The sequence below is a fragment of the Heloderma suspectum genome, chromosome 1 (assembly GCF_057233095.1).
Source record: "Heloderma suspectum isolate Gila_16-S chromosome 1, 16-S_ref, whole genome shotgun sequence".
NCBI lineage: Eukaryota > Metazoa > Chordata > Lepidosauria > Squamata > Helodermatidae > Heloderma > Heloderma suspectum.
This window is the reverse complement of record NC_139458.1, coordinates 15,336,234-15,357,910: the sequence shown is the minus strand read 5'-3', so window position 1 is coordinate 15,357,910 and position 21,677 is coordinate 15,336,234. Positions and strand designations below refer to the sequence as shown.

At 42.2% G+C, this 21,677-nt stretch overlaps 1 protein-coding gene across 1 annotated transcript in view; it reads left to right on the top strand.

Annotated features, from left to right (window-relative positions):
• The window catches only part of SGPP1 (sphingosine-1-phosphate phosphatase 1), a 31,707-nt gene extending 10,288 nt beyond the window's left edge, over nucleotides 1-21,419 (top strand). The window contains exons 2-3 of the mRNA XM_084836799.1: nucleotides 6,135-6,224; nucleotides 12,948-21,419. Of these exons, the coding sequence (XP_084692925.1) occupies nucleotides 6,135-6,224; nucleotides 12,948-13,499 (642 nt within the window). The 3' untranslated portion in view covers nucleotides 13,500-21,419. The remainder of the gene's footprint in view (nucleotides 1-6,134; nucleotides 6,225-12,947) is intronic.
• Nucleotides 21,420-21,677: the final 258 nt, after the last annotated feature.

Below are 21,677 nucleotides of genomic sequence, written 5' to 3'. Positions count from 1 at the left end.
TTGCTCTTTTTTTAGATATAATGTAATAGAATTTGAGGATTTGCAAAGGTATTTTAAAACGTTTTGACTAATCCTCTTTGTTTTGTAACCCTTGATAACAAACATCTGTGAAAAATGTTCCTAAGTAGCTTGGAACGATTCAAGATTGTTGTCTTTTTGATACTTAGGCCTCAACTTGGCCAAAAAAAATAATCCCTATTGCATAAAACTATAAACATTGCTTGTTTGATCTGTCATTTTGCAGCAAAAACAAACAAAACACAGGGCAGATATTCCCCATAGTTTCCCTATCTGGATAATAATTTTTACTGAAACTGCCTTTCTAGTCTATAGCGTTGGTTGCAATCCTGTGCACATTTACTGGGAAATATGAGGATGCTGTAGCTCAGTGGTAGACCACCTTTGCATGCGGAAGGTTCTAGGTTTGATCCCCAGCATGTCCAGGTAGGGCAGGAAAACCTCCTACTTGCAACCGCTGCCAGTTACTGTCATTAATACTGGGCCAGATGGACCGATGGTCTAACTAAGTATAAGGCAGCTTCCTATGTTCCTAACAAGCCACATTGAATAAAGTGGGACTAATTTCTGTGTATAGGCTATGTGTGTGTTGTAGACTTTCTTTTTGCAGTATGCAGTTGGGGTGTAAATATCTGACAAACACACAGCATTTAATTTAATCCTGAGGGTTATTGTAAGCCTGTGGCTTGAAATGCTCTGTCATTCTGGGTCCATGGCCACTTGGTTCTTTGCCTCTTTCCAGGCTGTGCCAGGATGTTGGTAATCTTGGGGCATTTCCAGCCAGTGAATTTAATGTGACAAATTTACATCTGTTTGTGGACAGTCTAGATCTCTTACCTCAATACTGTGATTTTGTGGTGAGGATTTTTATCTTTGGTGACTGTGCACCACACTCTGGTGGTATTGTGCACGTAACCCTTAGCTTAACTTTTCTGTAAAAATGGACTATGGCCCGATGTGCATATACATAACTTTTTGAGGCAGGGGAAACAACCCACGCCAACAAAATGGTCAAAAGCTTCCCAATCTGGCCATGTCATTTTAAGGTCAATGAGAGGGGAAGTGAAGGAAATGGTAATGGAGTGGGTGGACAGATAATGTAGAAAAGAAAGGAGTTACACATAATCAGACCTAACCACATCATTATGGGATTGCGTTTGAGTCTAGTAGCAGGGCAGTTTTGTTCAGTCATTAAGTCGTATCCGACTTTTCTTGATCCCATGGACCATAGCACGCCAGGCCTTCCTGTCCTCCGTTCTCTCCCGGAGTGTGCTCAAGTTCATATTCATTGCATCGGTGATGCTATCTAGCCATCTCATCCTCTGCCGTCCCCTTCTCCTTTTACCTGCAATCTTTCCCAGCATCAGGGTCTTTTCCAGGGAGTTTTCTCTTCGCATTAGGTGGCCAAAATATTTGAGCTTCAGCTTCAGTATCTGTCCTTCCAATGAGCAGTCAGGGTTTTCTTGGCAAGAATACTGGAGTGGGTTGCCATTTCCCTCTCCAGTGGACCACATTTTGTCAGAACTCTCCTCCATGACCTGTCTGTCTTGGGTGGCCCTGCACGGCATAGCTTATGGCTTTACTGAGTTACGCAAGCCCCTTCGCCACAACAGGCAGTGATCCATGAAGGGGAGCAGGGCAGTATGGACCAGCAACTGATATTGGCCAGTGGGGGAGATCCAGGATAGACTAAAGCAATACTTCACACATCACATAGTTAGCTTATATAATTCATTGCCATGTGATGTGTTGATGGCCAGATTCCATTGCCCAATTGCCCTTACTGTTAATGTTCAACCAAAAGCTACCATCCTATAACTAAAGCCCGTTAGGTCTACTTCTGTCCTCTGAGGCAGCAGAGAACAAGTTTTACTCCTCTTCTATGCAGCAGTCCTTCACATATTCATGGGTTTGTATCATTTCCCCTTTTAGTCTCAACTAGCCCTGCTTTTCACAACCCATTGTTTTCTCTATGGAGAAATATTGCATGGGTATGTTGATTATTTTTTTAAAAGCAAGACCAGCTGGTTATAATAGATTTCAGGATTGTCATGGATTGTTTCTCTTAACTGACAATCACCCTGCCAAAAATAAGAAAGAAGACAGATAAGGTGGTCAAGAATAATGCTTTTTGTAAGCTTACATGACTTTGCCTTACTGTGACCAGGGCTCTTTCCCCTCAGCAATGTAATTTTTGTTTGAAGAAGCAAATCTTAACAAATAAAATGCTGATATGTAATACATTGTGGGGAGAGGTTACAGCTAATGATAAACTGTATCTAGTTGAGAGATAACACTACTCTAATTACCAAGATATTGTTTGGTGATTGCAAGTGCCCTTGTTTTGTGATTGGGGGCGCCCTGTGGGCTTCTATGCTCCCTCTTTCCCTTCCTTTTCCTTCCCTTTCAGGCTTGTGGATGCCTTCCCCTCCTCCGTTAGTATTTACTAAGGTGCAGTACTATGTCTACACTGATGTAACCATGGTTAACACTTATCATATTCAGCTTTAAAACCAGCTTCTAATCATGGATTCAACCTCTGATTTTAAAAGGTGATATGGTTATGCTAGTGCATACGTACATTCTATAGTAGGGGTGGGCAACATGTGACCCATAGACCGCATGCGCCCCTATGCTCTTGTGCAGCTCCCATGGGTGGCGGCGGCAGAAAAAACAATGGTTTGCTATGAAATTTTGACAGCAAGCCACTACAGAGCCTTAAGAAGGACAATTTATCTTTTCTAAGGCTCTGTAGAAGTTTGGGGTTATTTTTTTATTTAACAGATTTATATACCGCTGTCCATATTTAAAAGTATCTCTTAGTAGTTTAGAATAAAATTAAAAACATGAAAATATGTCACGATATGCATTAAAATACAATTAAAATAAAAAGGTAAAGGTAAAGTGTCCCCAACCAGTCGTGTCCGACCCTAGGGTGCGGTGCTCATCCCCGTTTCTAAGCCGAAGAGCCAGCGCTGTCCGAAGACGCTTCCGTGGTCATGTGGCCGGCATGACTGAACACCGAGGTGCACGGAGCACTGTTACCTTTCCCGCCGAGGCGGTACCTATTTATCTACTTGCAATTTCTTGCTTTCGAACCGCTAGGTTGGCAGAAGCTGGGACTGAAGATGGGAGCTCACTCCGTCACGCAGCACTTGGGTCTCGAACTGCTGACCTGCCGACCTTCCAGTCTGCAGTTCAGCGTCTTAACCACTAAGCCACCGTGGCCCTACAATTAAAATAGGTAATACTAAAAGATTTATATAAAACATTAATAAAAAGATTAAAACCAATTAAAAACCACTATGGCGCATAATTATAAACAAACTGACTGGGCAGCACACTTACTCAGGGAAGGCCTTAGGAAAGAAATAGGTCTTTAACTAGTGCCTAAAATATGTCATATACTAAAATACTAGTAAAATACTAAAATTGAGTGCAACCATGGAAAAGGCCCACTGGCTGGTTGCTGTGAGATGGCAGCCTTCCACTACAGCATAGTTAACCTTAATCAGAGAAGGGAAGGTGAATTTCGGGGTGCTCGTAGAACCCGCTACACATTCAGTGAATGCATTGGGAGTTCATGAGAATGTACCCGCTGGCAGCCATACCTTTGCCATTGATGAGAAAGGGGCCATGCATGTGTATAGTTGTACATGTGTAGGTTTCCTCCATGCAGTTGGGAACTCTGGCCAGGGTTCCTGATTGGGTGGAGGAGCCCTATGCATGTACAGCCTTCTCACTAACTTTGAACTTCAGAGAGCATTAATTATTGGGCTTATTAGAAATGTAAAAAATAAATAAAATAAACACAAATAAATATATAACTGCCAAGAAGTATGGCTGGTGGGTGCACCAGCATGGGAGGGCTGTGATCCGTGGTTGAGAATCCCCACTACTCCTTCACGCGTTCATTGCATGCATTGCAATGCATTCCCCTTTTGTGTGGGAAGGGGTGCACCAGCTCATGGAATGCAGTTGACCTCCAAAACATGGTTTGTCATTTAGGTAGTGTTACATCTAAGCTGGCTATAGTATCCTGTGTACTTGCTGCTGCTATTTGGGCTTTATGCAAAGACAGTAGTAGTAATGGGTATTGTTGCCAAGTAACTTTTAGTCAGTTTAATAAACTTTGTAATGTAGAATCATCTCATGCCCATTTCTAGGTAGTAAATTTGAAATTGTATAAGCACAATTTGTTCTTAATATTAAGAACTGCTTTCCTAAAAGCCATTCCCTGCTAAGTACTATTGAATAGTAGCTAGTGAATTCTGGCAACATAGCAACATCTACAAAAGTGTGCATAAAAGAAAGAGAATTTTCTCATTAGCTGGTATCTTTGGAGGGACACAGAAGGTACATCTAAAAATGTAAAGTGTAAAAGTGAAATACCTGTGTTTGCAATCACTATGGGTATCATACAGACATGATGATTGGGAGCCAGGATTGGCTGTAGTTCCCTGTTGTCTGTATGTTGTTTGTTGTTGTTTATTCGGTCAGTCGCTACCGACTCTTTGTGACTTCATGGACCAGCCCACGCCAGAGCTTCCTGTTGGCCGTCGCCACCCCCAGATACCCCAAGGTCGAGTCCATACACCTCCGTCTGTATACTTGACAGCAAACCCGGGCCTGCTCTACTTAATTTGTAAAATTGCCCTAGATTAATTTAATGATTACTAACATCAATACATGGCGCAGGTTGCTTTGCAGTGAGCAATGCTGAAATGTTTCACTGATTTTTATCTATACTGAGTGCATAATCACAGCAACATTTCCAGTGTTTCATTGATACTGGACATTTTACTATGCTGCTCGATAATGCACTTTGATGTTGCTCATCTGAGAATTCCCCTGAAGCCTATACCCAGATCACTGATAGCTTCTGGGAATGTTAACCATGGCTGGGGATGATGGGAGATGTAGTTCAGCACATCTAGAGGGCACCAGATTGGGGAACGTTGGTCTAGAGTAATCAAATAACGTCCTGTTACTGCTGGTGATGATGCAGCTTTGATTGAATGAATTGCACCTAAGGCATTTATGCAAACCGCTTAGGGTTTTTATTATATTTAGCAGTATATAAATGTCACAAATAAATAAAATTTATATATTTAAATGCTTCCACCCTGGAGTATCTGCTGCTAGTGTAACCCAATGGAATCCATGAGAACAAAGTAGAAGTTCACTCTTTTGTTCATAGTAAAATTGATTGTTGTTAATATTGTGGGCAAGTACCTTGTCAATTTATTTGCAGGACTGTGCTCCTGAATTTGATGACATCTATGCTTTAGGTCAACTTAGCTAAAACAACAATGTGCTTTCCATAGTTCAGTTATACTCTGCCTGTGCCAAAACTAGCAAATATATGTGCACTTCTGGTGGTCAGGTATTGTGGCTATAATAGTGGGCAGGCAAACCCCTGATTTGTGTTCCCACTGTACTTTTATTTTTCTTTATTTGCCAAACCTGTGTCTCATTCTTCTTTCAATGATTTCAAAACAGGAGTTTTATTATCACAACAGGCATGTTGGCCAGTCCAGTGAGTTTCATGGCTGTGAATTCAGGGCTGTGGGGATTTGAACTTTGGGATTTCCATATCTAAGCCAAACATTGCCTAAGAATCTCTCCCGGTGCAGATGTAATGTTGCTACTAGAGAAAGGGCCATTTTTTGTTGTGCTGTGCAAATCATGTAGCTACTCTCTCCCTAGACATATTTGGCTAGTGCCCTCTGTTATCTTTTAGGTGCCAAAGGTCCTGTTCATTCAAGCTTTCACTGGCTTTGAATGATATTTGGTTCTTTTTAATTGTCAACTGCTGTTTTGGGGCGGGGGGGTTCTTTGCTTGCTAGCCCCATGAGCTTTTTATCTATCATGGCTGTTTTATCCATCACTGTGTCTGTTACTTTTATTTATTTTTATTTATAAAGAGCCTAAAATGTCTAGATTTTTTTAAAAAAGTATTTTGGTGTTCTTATTGTAAGCTGCCTTGAAATTATTATTTTGAAAGGTGGAATCTATATATTTAAATATTCAACTGAAAATCACTTGGCTATAAAATGTTACTTTCTAACTGGTCAAATGCATTCTCTTCCTCTCTCCTCCCCCCCCCCCCACAGTATCCTCTGATGTATGGACTGATTCTTGCCATCTCCTGGTGTTCTCTGGTTTGTTTTAGTCGAATATATATGGGAATGCATTCAATTCTGGTAAGGAAAATATTACTGGACATATATTCTAAAACCACTTTTACATGCAAGTAATGTTATCCTGCTACTTTAGAATTTACATGTTTATATGATCTGAATGTGTATATCTCATTTGTTCCAATGTATCAACTTTGATACTGAATTTTGGATTTGACTTACTTAACTGAAAGTTCTAATTACATTTATATATGTAATTATATATATTTTCTAAATTGTTTTATTGTGTGTTGTTTGGTTTTAATTTTTGTGAACCGCCCAGAGAGCTTTGGCTATTGGGCAGTATAGAAATGAAATAAATAAATAAATAAAAATTACATTTCCAAGTTTCACTGAATACAGTTACATCCATTCTCTCTTACTATAGAAACAAAAACTATCCCAAATGTCCTTAAAATAACAATCTTCCACTGGAGGACCTTGGACAAGTCTGACTCCTAGGAAGATGCCAAGAGATGGTGGTGGTGGCAAGGCAGATGGCGACTGTGTATATGGATTTGCTAGCAGACTACTTTAGGAGACATAAATCTTTGGCCTTCTACCCTGCTTGCTTCCTAGAGTGGTGCTCCAGCAAAACTAGTTACTGACCAGTGTCTTAGTCAATGGGCTATTTGAGGTTTAATGCTAAACCATGATTTACTGTTATGTGAACAATCCAGCTCAACCCTCAGGTTCAAGTATCCCCTTTAATCTGGCATGCATCAGACGAGGTGATCAGAAACACTTGCTTCTGATTTTAAACTACCCAGAGTTCCCTGTAATTTTGGAGAACTATGGTTAGTTTAAATGACATGTGGGCAGCCCATGGGCTATATGCAGCCCTTAGGGGTCTCTCTTGCAGCTCACTGAGTGCACTGGCTGCCCATACAAATTGCTCTTCTGCTGCCTGTATTGATTTTGCCCCCAATTTAGCAAAAAGGTACTTTTCCATACCACATCAGGCTGGAAGAGCTGCTGCTGATCATCCATGAGACCTAGCCATGCCCCCCGCCCAAATGTCCCCATGTCAATGCTCCCGCCACTACTGGGATCATCCTGGACCCTATAAGGAGTTGGCACACTCTGTGGTTGGCTCTCTGAATGTGAATGCCAGAGCATCTTCTAGCAAACATTCTGGCAGCTGTGCTGAAAGGGCTGATCATAGAGATCACCAGGTAGAACATCCCCTGTGGTTCACTCTGTTTATGATTGGGCTCATCAGTGAAATTCAATCAAATATCACTGGTGTGTGACTGAGAGAGTGAACAGACATTGGAGAAAGGCAGGAGCAGACTACAAAAGCCAAGTAGGCTGGCAGGATGAGTGGAGGCTGGGGTTTCCAGAGGGAGGGAGGCTGGCTGGCTGGCTGGCAGGTTTGCAGTAGTGTGTGAGTGCACTTGCCTGAGTGAAAAAGTATGAAAGAGATTGAATGGATGATGGCTATGCCTGCTTTTTCTTTTGGCCCTGCCTGCTGCTTGTATGTGGCCCCTGACCATTTTCTCCCCCCCCCCCAAAAAAAAAGTCCACCCCTGGTTTAAACTGCTGTTAGTGAGTAGTAAGCCAGGATTATAAAGCATGGTTTTAACAAAGTAGAGTTCCTCCAATTCACACTCTGGTGTGTAGCAGAGAGGAGCATGTGAGCCTGAGGCAGAAGCAGGCTCATTCATTTAACACTAGACTATGAACATAAGAACAAGAATTTAAAGAGAGCCATGCTGGATCAGACCAAGGGTCCATCTAGTCCAGCATTCTGTTCACACAGTGGCCAACCAACTGTTGACAGGAAACCTACAAGCAGGACATGAGTGCAATAGCACCCTCCTGCCCATATTCCCCAGCAACTGGTGTACATAGGCATACTGCCCCTGATACTGGAGGTCGCATAGAGCCATCAGGACTAGTAGCCATTGATAGCCTTCTCCTCCAGGGGTTTGTTTAACCCCCCTTTAAAGCCATCCAAACTGGTGGCCATCAATCACTACGTCTTATGGTAGCGAATTCCATAATTTGACCATGTGCTGTGTGAAGAAGTACTTCCTTTTATCTGCCCTGAATCTCCCACCAATCATGAGATGGGATGACCCCGGGTTCTAGTATTATGAGAGAGGGAGAAAAATTTCTCCGTATCCGCATTCTCCACATCATGCATAATTTTGTACACCTCTATCATGTCTTTATGGTTAGTGTGATGTCTGAAAAGGCCCAGTATCTCACTGGATTTATTACATTATATAAGTAATAGTAAAGTGCTAGTCTGCTCAACTCCTCTAACATGTTCCAGAAAATTGCAAAGGAGGCCCATCTATTAAAAGATCAGTTGCTTGCTCTACCACCCTTTTACACTTCTAAGCTTCTCATCATTTTGTTATAATTTTCTAATAGGGCTATTGCTGTTCCCAGTATATAGCTATTAATTATCTTGCTGAGGTCAGTATATTTGTTACTAGTCCAACATAATTCCATAGAGAATTAAAGGAAAAGGTCTAACCAGTAATATTATACCAAAATACATGTGCAAAGTGATGTCCACTAACTCTGTTTTAAAATGTCCATGCTGGTCACATCCCTTCCAGCAACATGAAGAATGTCTCATAAATTCTAGCCAGCTGATTTAATGTAAAATACCATAGATATATTAAAATACTTTTTTTAAAAGCGCATAATGGACGTTGACCAATCCTGACAATTTCATAACTTATTAAAAGTCATATTATGCAAACAGATTTACTTCCCGGATATGTGTTTATTACAGTATAGGAAAGTGTACAGAAAACAAGCTATTTAACTGCCTTTCTTACTCTATTTTTGTTTTGTATCGAGACCAGAAAACCATGGTGCGTGTTCTTTCTCCCTGCTCTTTACTGTACAGTCTGTCTAGATAGAGATGAATCAATGAAATACAGTCATTAACTTTGCTTTCAGATCAAACAGAGAAGCCAGCCAATAAATGAAACTCATGATAACTCACATCCTTCCTTTAGGAGAGGGCATGTGCTCAGTCATAGAGCACATGCTTTGTGTGCAGAAGATACTAAGTCCAACCCCTGGCATCTCCAGTTACTAGCATCTCGAGTAGCAGGTGACTACCTGAGGCCCCGGAGACGCGCTGCCAAGTGAGAGTAGGCAACACTGGGCTAGGTGGGCAAATAGTCTGGCTTGCTATAAGGCAGCTTCCTATGTTCCTGTGATCAGATTGTTTGTCTTTATCTCTGAACTAGATGGATAGCAGAGGGAATGAGAGCCAGGAGTTGCACCACTGATGGTTGTTATGCTGCTTGATCTTTCTGCTCAGTTGAGGCACATTTATCATGTTTAACAAAATAGTGGTCCGAAATACTGAATAATTAATTATGGGCAACTGAAATCCTTCTTAGCTGCACATGATTATTTTTACACAAAGACCCTGTTTGCACATAAGGGCTACCTGTGGGTTAAATATCCCATAGTCATGGCCGTGCTGGAGCAAGTGACCACATTGCCTTCTGCGTGCTTGTCCATTCTGCTTTACATCTGGATTTGTAAACAACTCAGGAATTGTCATGACGGGCAGACCTGGCAATCTGGGTTGTTTAGGGTTAAAATCAACCCATGGTTTGTTGTTGGATTAAAACTCTGGGTTGTTTAACCGTAAACAACAGGGTTCGCATGTAATGACGGCTACCTAGGAAGCTGGTATTTCCTACATTGTTTACAAAACTGGATGTAAAGCAGAAGTGACAAGCACACTTGCTCGTTCCCACTGTACCTTGACAGTCGTGGGTTAAACGACCCATAAATTGCCATTATATGTGAACCGAGTCAGAATCTACTTCCCTTGAATCCACAAAGGTTATTGTGCTTCTTGATACCCACAGAGAGGGTTTACTGTGTATGCAAATACTAGGTTCCAATTATTAATTGTTATTCATGATGATTAACTTAGAATAGTGTGGATTGTCCCTCTACTTAATGAGCGCTCGACGTGATGTACAATAAAAAATGAAAAGATTAAAATATATAACAATATAAAAACCTAAAGCATATTTTCAAAACTAGAGCTTAATTAACTATTAAATGCTCAGTGGAACAATACTGTCTTCACTAGCCATTTAAAGGACACTAAGGAGGAGACTAGCCTAACCTCCCTGGGGAGGGAATTCCACAGCTAGAGGTGCTGCTATACCACAGGCCCTATTATGAGTGCCCACTAACCCTACCTCTTTAGGAGGTGAGGCACACAACAGGGCCTCAGATGATGAGCGCAAATTGTGGACATACTCATGTGGGAGGAGGCAATCTTTCAGATACCCAGGTCCCAAGCCATTTAGGGCTTTATAGGTAAGAACCAGCACCTTGATTTGAGCCTGGAAACAAACTGGAAGGCAGAGCAGCTGCCTCAAGACTGGTGTTACATGACCTGTGAAATGTACACCAGACAAAGGTTTGGCTGCTGCATTTTGCACTAGCTGAAGTTTATAGCAGTCTTTAAGGGCAACCACACATAGAGTGAATTACAGTAACCTAAACATAAAGTGATTGCAATTATCAGTGCCATTAAATAAGATGATGATGGTTTTATTTTGAACATGCCTTTTATTCCCTAACAATAGACTCTAGTAGGTTCATATTGCAATAAGGCATGCCTTACATTAGGATGGCTGGATGGATGAGATGACTAATAGTTACATTCCAGTTCTGTGATTCTTCTCATCCTGTAACTCTCACTGTCCAGTTAGTAAGGGTGAAATTCAGTAATGTTCATTTGCCAGCAGAACGGACACCGTTGGTGTAACAGATTTCCCCTGCAGCCCCTCACATGTCTCCAAAATCTTCTTTGGAGGGATGGGGGGATCTTCCAGGTCAAATATGGGGAGATGCAAGGGGAGATGAGAGGAATCGGTTGTCCTGTTGTTAGACTAGAATGTGACATGTTCACATGACATTAGATTTTGTCCTATCGGTATACATTCATCTGTGCCCCTCCAGTGCAAAGAACATGTTGATCACTGCTCAGACCGCTGCCCATGGCAAGAATTCTTCATAGCGAATCATGCATTACTCATTTTGTAAATCAGTTCAAGACTAAATGCATTAATCCATAGCACAATATTGCTTTAACCCAATTAACACACACACCTGGAATTGTTGCATTGAATTCAGTGGTCTGATGAACTTACCTGCCTCCTTCGGCAGGTATTAAAAGCTGTACATGGAAACAATGCAATACAGACAAACACCCATCCACAATCTGTGCAGTTAGATGTACAATTACACTCATAATTCCTAATCTCATAGCCTGTTTATATGTGCAGCTCTCTTTAACTGGAGCAGGATGTTGAACTGCAGTGGCATAGTAATAAGACTTGGCTTTCAACCAGGTTGATATACAAACACAGACATACATCTAACACAGAATTGTAAAAAAAAAAAAAAATTCTTGCTCCTGGTATGCATATGTATAAGCATGTAATTTAATAATAACTTATGATTTGGAACCCCTTCCCTCTTTTAGAACATTTTTACACAGAGACTGAAACTGGCTTAATAGTCATTCCATCTCCCCCTAGGAACTGTGTCAAACATTTGTAGGGGATAACTGGTGTGTGGGAAGGGTAATTAATCCTTCCTGTGTCCACCAGTTGTCCATGTGTGAATCCTGCCCCCCAAATCTGGCTTGTCTCCGGCAAAGAAAACTTGACTAAAAACATGAGGGGAAATTTGGAGGTGGGGGAATTGTTTGGTGAGGGAATAGTTAAGCATCAGATTACCCTTTGCAAATGCCCCTCCAGCCCTGCATTAATTTCAGCTAACTTCTAACTTTTTTCTTTCCATTTTCTAATGGCGAGATGGACCTCTCAAGAGGATGTGGGCAGACTTTTTCCTCACTCTTTGATGTTCGAGTTCTTGTATATGAGCGATAAAGAGAATGTTTAAATGCTTGTAGTCTTATCTCCAAAATGCCGGTTTTAAAGGTCTGACTCCTCACTTTGCTGTGTTCTGTGTACATAAAACTGTATGGCACATCTTGGCCATAAATCTCTTCCTCCTCTCTGATTTCCCTTTGCATTTTGTTTGGAGGAAAGGTTTGATCCTGTCACTTCTTGCTTCTCCATCTGGTATACGGAGCTCTTGTTGGTTTCCTTCCTCAAATAAATAGTCCCCTTGCCCCTCCCCCCCCCCGGCAGCTGTGCACATAGGAACTGCACTGCACACTTGCACAGCCACGTTAGTAAAATAGAACAAAAAAATTAAAATAGCACTCCAATAAAGCAACCATGAGAAGACCACCTAGAAAGGACTTTTTTTGACAGCCTGATAAACAAATTATGGAACTTTGCAATAGAACCCTTCTGCATTGAGGGGTTTGTACACACAGTACATTTTCAGAGAGGTGGAAGCACTGATGTCCTCTTGTTGCACATTGATCTCTTCTTCTCCTTCTCCTTCTAGTCAATTGGCACTGGCCAGTTTTCTGCATTTTTATAATGCCGCAGGAGGAACTTGCTAACGTTCAAAATCTTTCCTCCAGTGGTTCTGTGTTAAGAGGTGTGTGCAGATTTTTTTTTTCATGAGCAACATGGGCATATACTTGGATAGTGACTGAGACATCACTGATACATTTCTCCCTCTCGTTTTGTGCCTGTAGTTTTGGAACTGTTTTAAAAGATGTTCAGGGGAAATGAAGTTTGAAAATGCTTAATTTATGTCACATAAAACTGTCATCATTCTTAAAATAGCATTAATCTACTTTTTTCTCTTTTGCAACAGGATGTTATTGCTGGATTCTTTTATGCTATTCTCATCTTGGCTGTCTTGCTTCCAACTGTGGACCTAATTGACAGCTTTAACTTAACTTGCAAGTATGCACCACTAATCATCATCAGTCTTCATCTTGCCTTGGGGATTTTCTCCTTCACTTTAGATACCTGGAGCACATCACGAGGGGACACAGCTCAAATCCTGGGCTGTGGTGCTGGAATTGCATGTGGCTCTCATGTTATGTACATGCTGAGTCTAATGCCGGATCCTTCACCACAGATGCTTCCGCTACTGCCGCCCCCACTCACCGTGACTCTCTTTGGAAAAGCCTTCTTGAGGTTATTGATTGGAGTGGTGCTTCTGTTGCTAACAAAAGCAGGCATGAAGAAGGTCACCATCCCTCTGGCCTGTAAAATCTTCTCTATACCTTGTGATGATATTCGACAAGCCCGGCAGCGCATGGAGGTTGAACTACCTTATCGCTATCTTACCTATGGAATGGTGGGATTCTCACTGAGTTTCTTGATTCCTTCCCTGTTTCACATAATGGGACTATCCTGATGTAGGTGTTTTCTTGGTGTGGGAAGGGAGGTGGACATTTATTCACGTGTGAGAGAAGGTGCACCATTTGAAAAATGCAGAGATGTACTGCCTAAGCTAAATATGTGGCAGTTAAAGAGAGCTAAGATCTTTGATTCAGTTAAAGACCTAGTGGTTTCTGGTCCCTGTGAAACACCATGCCTAGTCTTACTGTTGTAACAAAATGTAAGCTGTGTGTGTATGCATATATGTATGGCTCAGACTATAAATGTATCTCTCTCTCTCTCTTTATTTGGACATGTTAAAATGTTTATGTTTATAACTGATCCAGAAGTTTTGTCTGTAGTCAGTTTAAGTGATTTCATATTAAGTTATTTGTTTATTTGGACCACAAACTGCTATAATTAAAAAGCTTGTTTTCCTTGCCCCTCTGCATTCCCAAATGTTTTATGCAGGCAGGAAGCTATTATAATGGACCAAAATTCTAATGAGATCTGGCTTTGAAACCTGGTATTTTAAATCCTTTTCCCTATTCTAAAATAACTTTAATTTGTGAATACAGCCAGTTACATCCAGGTACTGTATTTTTTAATTGATAATTGTGCCTTTCTCTTGCTAAATTAAAAGGCGCCATATACTGTGATGTATATAAAAAGCCCATAACTATTTAAAGTTTTTACTGAATTTGGCAGGTATTTTAAAATGTAACTAGCCACATAAGTAATAAAAATAAATATTTTATCTTCTGTATTAAAAGTATGAAAATGGAATGAGCTGCAACGTATATAGGAGTTCACTAGCTGTGAACCAGATGTTTAATTCCCTTTTATAGGTATTTTAAGTGCAATGTGTCTTGTTTGAAGAACATATATTTTTCTGCTGATTGTCTTAATTTATAATATAGGCATATATTGTCCAAAAGTAAGAGAGAGTACTCATTTACAAATACAAACCATGCACATGTTAACTCCAAACTATTTTTTTCACATTGGTTTTCTTCAAATTCATTTCATAATAATCCATCCTCTTAACAATGCTGGCTTCACAAGAAGCATGTACAAGACTTAGATATTATGAGTTGTGAATTGTGTTTCTCAAATTATTAGATACTTAAGTGTGGCTGACCATTCTGTGGAGGTTGGGTGCTTCATTGTCAATTTTGGCTTTGAAAACATTCCTCAGAATGACCAAAGGAAATTTCTTGGTGGATATTGTATCTAAGGCAGCACTGGCTAATGTAATTTGAAGTTGATATGTTGACTAGAAAAAATGGTGAGGGTGAAAACAGTGTTCTTCTGGTAACTTCTTCTGATAGCCACCCCTTCTAATGTGGCGTGTGTGTTGTCCCGGGGATCTCTGGAGAACAGCCTGATACTTAGTGTTTTGAGTCACAGTGAGGGAGATTAGAAACAAGCATGTTTGCTTGCTTATGTCTTTGTCTATATGAGATAAAATATTAGCATACACTGAAACACTTTCCACACGTTTGTAGTGTGTACAGTGAGTGCATGGGGGAAGAGTGGGTTTGGAGGAGCAAACCCCGCCTCCAACATATGCATATTTGCTTAATTGTCTGTAAAGTTCCTATGCTCATGCAAACAATCCCTCAAAAAGCATGGTCCCTGAGCGTGCGAAAAGTGGCTACATGTACACATGTGGGGACCACACAAATGGTCAAGTGAGTAGGTAGAGGCTATCGGGCAGGACTTGCTTCTGTCGTCTGTGCTAACCTTGCACATGTTCACTGTGCATCTGATTGTGCGAACAGTGCTTGAGCTGAGCCTTTGAAAAATGGTAGTGTTGGCCAGTCATGAAGCCTTCTCCAACCTGGTGTCCTCCAGATGTTTTGGACTACAACTCCCAGCATGCCCATGTTGGCTAGTTTTGATGGGAGTTGAGGTCCAAAACATCTGGAATGCACCAGTTTGCGGAAGGCTGGTCATGCATGAATGGTGTCTGTGTGTCTCTGGGAAGCCATCGGTCCTTGATAACAACGCACTTGTCCTTTTGGTGGCATCTTTTGCTGTTAATTTCACTCTGGCTATGTGAGTTTTAAAGGTGGCTTATACAGGGTGTGTCACCCACAACCATTGTACTCAATAAGAAATGTTTGTCCTTGATAACAGTGGGGTGTGTCTTGCTGCTGAAGTCTTGAAATAATACAAAAATTGCAAGTAGCTGTGTTGGTCCATTAGAACCCCTGCCCAAAATACAGTATGGTAATATTTTCATTAGAACCAACCAAAACATCATACAGTTGTGAGAAAGCTTTTGAGTTCTCTGAAACTCTTCATTAGGCTAGATGTTAAACAAAATGGGATGGGGCACAGGATGCAGACAAAAGTGGATTGGTCTTGCTGGGTGCCAGACAGATTGCAGGATGTGCCCAGGGCCACTGGGACAAAGAAGCAATAATGGCTATTCCCCCATTTTAAAAAATACAAAATCTAATAGTTACACGGTTTGATTATCCACCAATTGCAAGACATTAGAAAGTGATGATTTGTTGTCTTTCTGAAATGTCAATACAAAACCTTTACCTTGACTGAATGAGTGTGTGAGCGTGTGTGTGTGAGCGGGGGTGAAGTATTCCATTTTGCCTGATCTCATTCTTTTGTAAATGGGAACTTGAAATTGGATCTTTTGTGTCATTATGAACTTATATTCTATTTCATGGCATGATAAACTGACAGCTTCTTCGTGGCCTCTGCATATCAGACATATGGGTTCTGCACCTTCAGAATGTTCTGGAGCTGAAAAGCTTGAAGGTAGGAAAACCCGCCCAGCTCTCTCTGCACATGTTTAGGGTGTGGCTCTCACTTAGTTCCTTTTTGACTGCTGAGCATGCACATCGTTCTTCGTGATTCTGTTTTCTGAGGAGACTAGTACTTCCTTTTTATTTTACTTCCTTTTATTTTTCCTCCTTATTCTTCACATCTCATTGTCTTCAGAGGATTATCACAGTGGGTGACTACATAGGGGCCACTGCCACTTGGCCTTCAGGGGGTTTACAGCCTTGTGGGCCCCATTCAGGAAATGTGCTAGGTGCAGGAGAAAGCTCCCATCATCTGATGGACATTCCTTATGCCTCTTTTCTTTGGGGAAAAGACACCTGTTTGCTTTGTGTAGGCATTGCCAGGCTTTTATGCCCAAGCACGAAGAAACCGGCAAGGTTCCTCTTGCCTGCAAGCTCGCCACTGGGAACAGGCTGCAGCGCAGGAGCGTCCTCTGTCACATCTGGCCTCATCTCATTGCTCCCACCTGTGGACACACTCCTGCAACCCAGAGATGCCAGCTCAGTTCAGCTCCCGTATCAGTACAGTCTACCTTGGCATCGGCACCACCTGCCTTGAGGGTCTCTACTGGCTTTGGACAACATGGTGACGGCCTATTACGTAAATAAGCAAGGGGGCACCCACTTGTGCATGCTACTACAGCTCACCCTGGCCCTCTGGTACTGGTATACAGCATGCTAGATTTTTCTCCATACACCTGGCGGGCCCACCACTATCTCTACACATTTGCCCCTATGACATTCATGCCCAGGGTCATCATGAAAATCAGACAGGACAACACCAATATCAACCCTGTGATGAAGACAACCTCGGTTCATGGCCCTCTTCCTCCTGGCCTGCCACGTTTACTGGAAGTTGCTCCAGTCTCCTGATCTTTCCCTCACCAAAGGAAACTTACAACATCCAGCCCTTCCCACCCTGAACCTGATGGCATGGTGGATTTATCCTTCTTAAACCTCTCTCTCGATATATTACGCATTAGAAAGGGCGGCTATCAGAAGAAGTTACCAGAAGAACACTGTTTTCACCCTCACCATTTTTTCTAGTCAACATACCAACACCTGCTCCACCACCAGTAAGTCAGCATGCTCCTCACCCATATGTGTGATGCACAGAGACCACAAAGAAGAACAGGTTGTTTACCTGCAACTGTAATTCTTCAAGTGGTCTTCTGTGCATTCACACAACCCACCCTCCATGTCCGTGCAGGTGTGGTCTCTAGTTCAGTTTTTCTTACTGGCCTCAGCATCAGTCTCTGGATCTGAGCAGGAATGCAGGATCCACACCCTAGATGTGTGCACAGAGAATAGAGTGAGGTGGGGCTTCCCACCTTCAAGCTTTACAGCTTTAGAACATCCCAAACAGTGTTCTGCACAGGTGCAGAAGCCATATGTGTGAAAGCACAGATGAAGAACCACAGTTAAAGGTACATAGCCTGTTCTTACTAAAAGTACTGCCTTTCTATACATTTCTAGTTGTAGTAATTATTAAATCATCTTCTGATACATGCATTTGGAGATTGCTCCAAATCTGCATTATGCTGATGTGCTGTTAGAAATGCAGTCCACAATACTGGCCTGGATACAAAGAACGATGAAAATAGTTTCTTGAGCCTGGGAGGTTGACTTCTTTCTTTTTGAGCACCAGTTCTTCATGCCTCCATGGTAAACTTCCTTTGAAACAGGGAAGAATCAAAAGCAGTTTGATATGGATCAGGTCCTACTACTCAAAGGGAAAATGCCAAAACTCCCACAGGACTAGTACCTGCCATTTGCATGAGCCTAGGTACTGTAGCTCTTTGGATCTTGGGCACTGGTAAGTTGTAAACCACTAATTATGTCAAATAGCTGCCGAAGGGGAATTTGCTTAAAACTATTCACTCAGTACAGGTACACTTTTTCTTTTGGTTGCTTATGCTGTAATCTTATTTGCACAGTGGGACTTACTTCTGAGTAAACATGCAACAGCTCAAACTATTACACAGTTATTTGCTGAATGTGCATTAGAAGAAGAAAAGTTCCAGGTAGCATTCAGTAACTTAAACCTGATAGCTCTCAGCAACCAGCTAGGCAACAAATAGGCATTTTCTTACATCCCTGAATAGTTACTGGAGTTAATTCTAAATGAAAGCACAGCAGTGAGGGAAAATAATATTTATAGACTCTTTGTTATATCTTCATTTAACGGCTTGATTTTTCTAACAAAGACTGTTAACGTAAGTAGTTGAAAGGGCTAAACAGGGAATAAGTCTTGCAAGTAAATACTTTGGGATGTATTTTTCAAGTTGTATTAGCACTATTATAACCATTAATGCAGAAAGAAACAATTTTGCTGAAAGAGCTAATTTCACTGGGCATATATTAATGTGCGAATCATGGTCTCCAAAGTTTTAAAAGCATGCGCTGTAGCATATTCTACTGTTACTCTGTATATTATTTTTATACTGTCTGTAGTCTATCTTGAAATGAAATATCCCATCCACATTTAAAATTTAGTCTGTATTACTTTAAGTTGGGACTTGAAAGCCTTAGACATAGGTCACAAAGTACATCTATATAAAAATAAAATGAAATACTATAGTCTGTATTACAAAATGCTTGGCTACTGATGATGCAAATATGTTTTGGTTTAAGGAATGGAGATCAGTACAGAATATGACTCTTCACATGAACTTGTGAAAAAGCTTTGTTAACACTTGATGTGCAGTCTGGGCTCTATTGTTATTATTATGACAAAGTTTCATCAACGTATGTTGCTTGAGTGGTTCTATTGACCTGAATTATACATAAATAAAAGGGTGAAAAAAAGATGATAGAATAAATATTAATTATGAAACATATTCATGTAGGTTTCAAAGGGTGGTAATAGTGACCTTTTCAGATGGAAAGTTCATGGGAGGCATTTCAAGATGCAACATGGAATGAAATATAGCTGCTGGGACCCACTCTGTAGAGCCTGCTCTGCTCCTTGGTATACTGGGGAGCTGCGGTCAGTAAAACAGGATGGATGTGGGCTACAGCACAAATGGTATAAGACCCGAAGCGAAGATGACGAAGCACGCTCTAGAGCACATAATCATGCCTATTGCGTAGCAGTGCAGGGGGCAAAGAAGGCTTATTTTGCTGCCTCCATTGCGTCCTTGAATAGCCGTCCAGTGAAGCTCTTCTGCTGTTAAGACTGTTAGCACCCACCCCAGCAAATGGGACCCTGGCCCCCCTGAGGACCCACTGTGATCTTTTTACGTCACACTTTGCATCAAAATCACTTGTCTCTGCAGTGAACGTGACACTGTTGTTAGTGCAGTTCCAGTCGAGATGTCCGATGCCACCAGCCGCCTGATGTTGTGGGATCACTTGCTGAGTCCTGATGATGTGGACAAGGCACTTGCAGCAATGCACCTGACCATGTGCCCTCTTGATCCTGCCTCTCTCAGCTAATAAAAGCTAGCCGAGGGGGTATGACTGGGTGGGTCCAGGCAGTGGTAAATGCTTCCCTGTGAGAAGGGGTGGTTCCTGCTGTCCTTAAGGAGGCAGTAGTGTGACCTCTCCTGAAGAAGCCCACTCTGGACCCAGTGGTACTAGACAACTACCAGCCAGTCACAGAGACCCCTTTTCTAGGGAAGATACTTGGGAGGGCTGTGATGGAGCAACCGCAGGCACTCTCGAAGGATACTGATTATCTAGACCCATTCCAGTCTGGGTTTCGACCTGGTATGGGACTGAATCAGCCTTGGTTGCCCTGATGGATGACCTTTATCAAGGGAGGGATGTGGGAGTGCAACCCTGTTAAGTCTGCTCAACCTCTCGTAGGCATTTGATACCATTGACCATGTATCATTCTGGATTGACTCCGTGGGATGGGCGTTGGAGGCACTGTGTTACAGTGGTTCCAGTCCTACCTGCGGGGCTGATTTCAGACAGTAACACTGGGTGATCATACCTCAGCCCCTTGGCAATTGAGCTATGTGATTCTGCAGGGTACCATCTTGTCCCCAATGTTGTTAAACATCTATATGAAGCTGCTGGGAGCAGTCATTAAGAGATTTGAAGCCAAGTGCTATCTGTATGCTGATGACATGTAGCTCTATCTCTCTGTGATATCTGAATCTGGTGAGGCTGTGCAAGTCCTAGATCAGTGCCTAAACTCAGTAATGGGCTGGATGAGGGCCAATAAATAGAAGCTGAATCCTGCCCTCTCTGTGAGTGGTTCCCAAGTCTGGGAGATAGGCTCATTCCCTGTTCTGGATGAGGTTGCACTCCCCTTCAAAGATCAGGTGCAGAGTCTGGGGGTACTCCTAGATCCATCATTGTCGCTGGAGGCCATGGTGGCCCAGAATGCCTTTTACCAACTTTGGCTGGTTCACCAACTGAGGCCCCTCCTGGACACGGATAGCTTGGCCACAGTGGTACAGGTGCTAGTAACCTCAAGACTGGATTACTGCTATGCACTCTATGAGGGGCTGCCCTTGAGGCTGGCCCAGAAGCTGGAGCTAGTGCAGAATGCAGCAGCTCGGCTGTTGTCGGGAGCTGCGCCTTTTCAGCGTGTAACTCTTCTGATGAAGGAACTGCACTGGCTGCCTATTCGCTACCGGACCAGGTTTAAGGTTTTGGTACTAGTGTACAAAGCCCTAAACAACTTGGGACCAGGATACCTGGGACAGCGCCTTCTCCCTTACCAACCTGCCTGGTCACTGAGGTCATCAGAGGTCATGCTCCTGGTGGTTTCACATGGACCTATGTCCTGATTGGAGTCCACCTGGAAAAGAGCCTTCAGTGTGGTGGCCCCCTTCCTGTGGAACTCTCGGACTCTGGAGGTCAGGCAGGCACCAGCCTTACATCTCTACTTCAGGAAGCCTTCCTTGACTGACCAGCCACAGTTTTTATTGGAATTTTTTAATGTAATAATTTTTAAGTTTTATTCTTTTCTATTTTTGTATCTTTTATTGTTCATCGCTCTAGAATCAGTTTGGGTGTGGAGTAGTATATAAATGCTGTAAATAAATAAAAAATAATAAATAGGGCATTTGCTTCACATTCCCGAAGTATAACCCACCAGGAGATTCCTCTTCACAAACACTTCTGCTTTATTTATTTTAATCATAGAATCAGAATAGTAGGGTTGGAAGGGTCCTACAAGGCCATCGAGTCCAACCCCCTGCTCAATGCAGGAATCCAAGTCAGAGCATCCCTGACAGGTGGCTGTCCAGCCTCGTCTTGAATGCCTCCAGTGTGGGAGAGCCCACCGCCTCCCTGGGTCATTGGTTCTATTGACGTATTGCTCTAACAGTCAGGAAGTTTTTCCTGATGTTCAGCCGGAATCTGGCTTCCTGTAACTTGAGCCCATTATCCCGTGTCCTGCACTCTGTGACGATTGAGAAGAGATCCTGGTCTTCCTCTCTGTGACA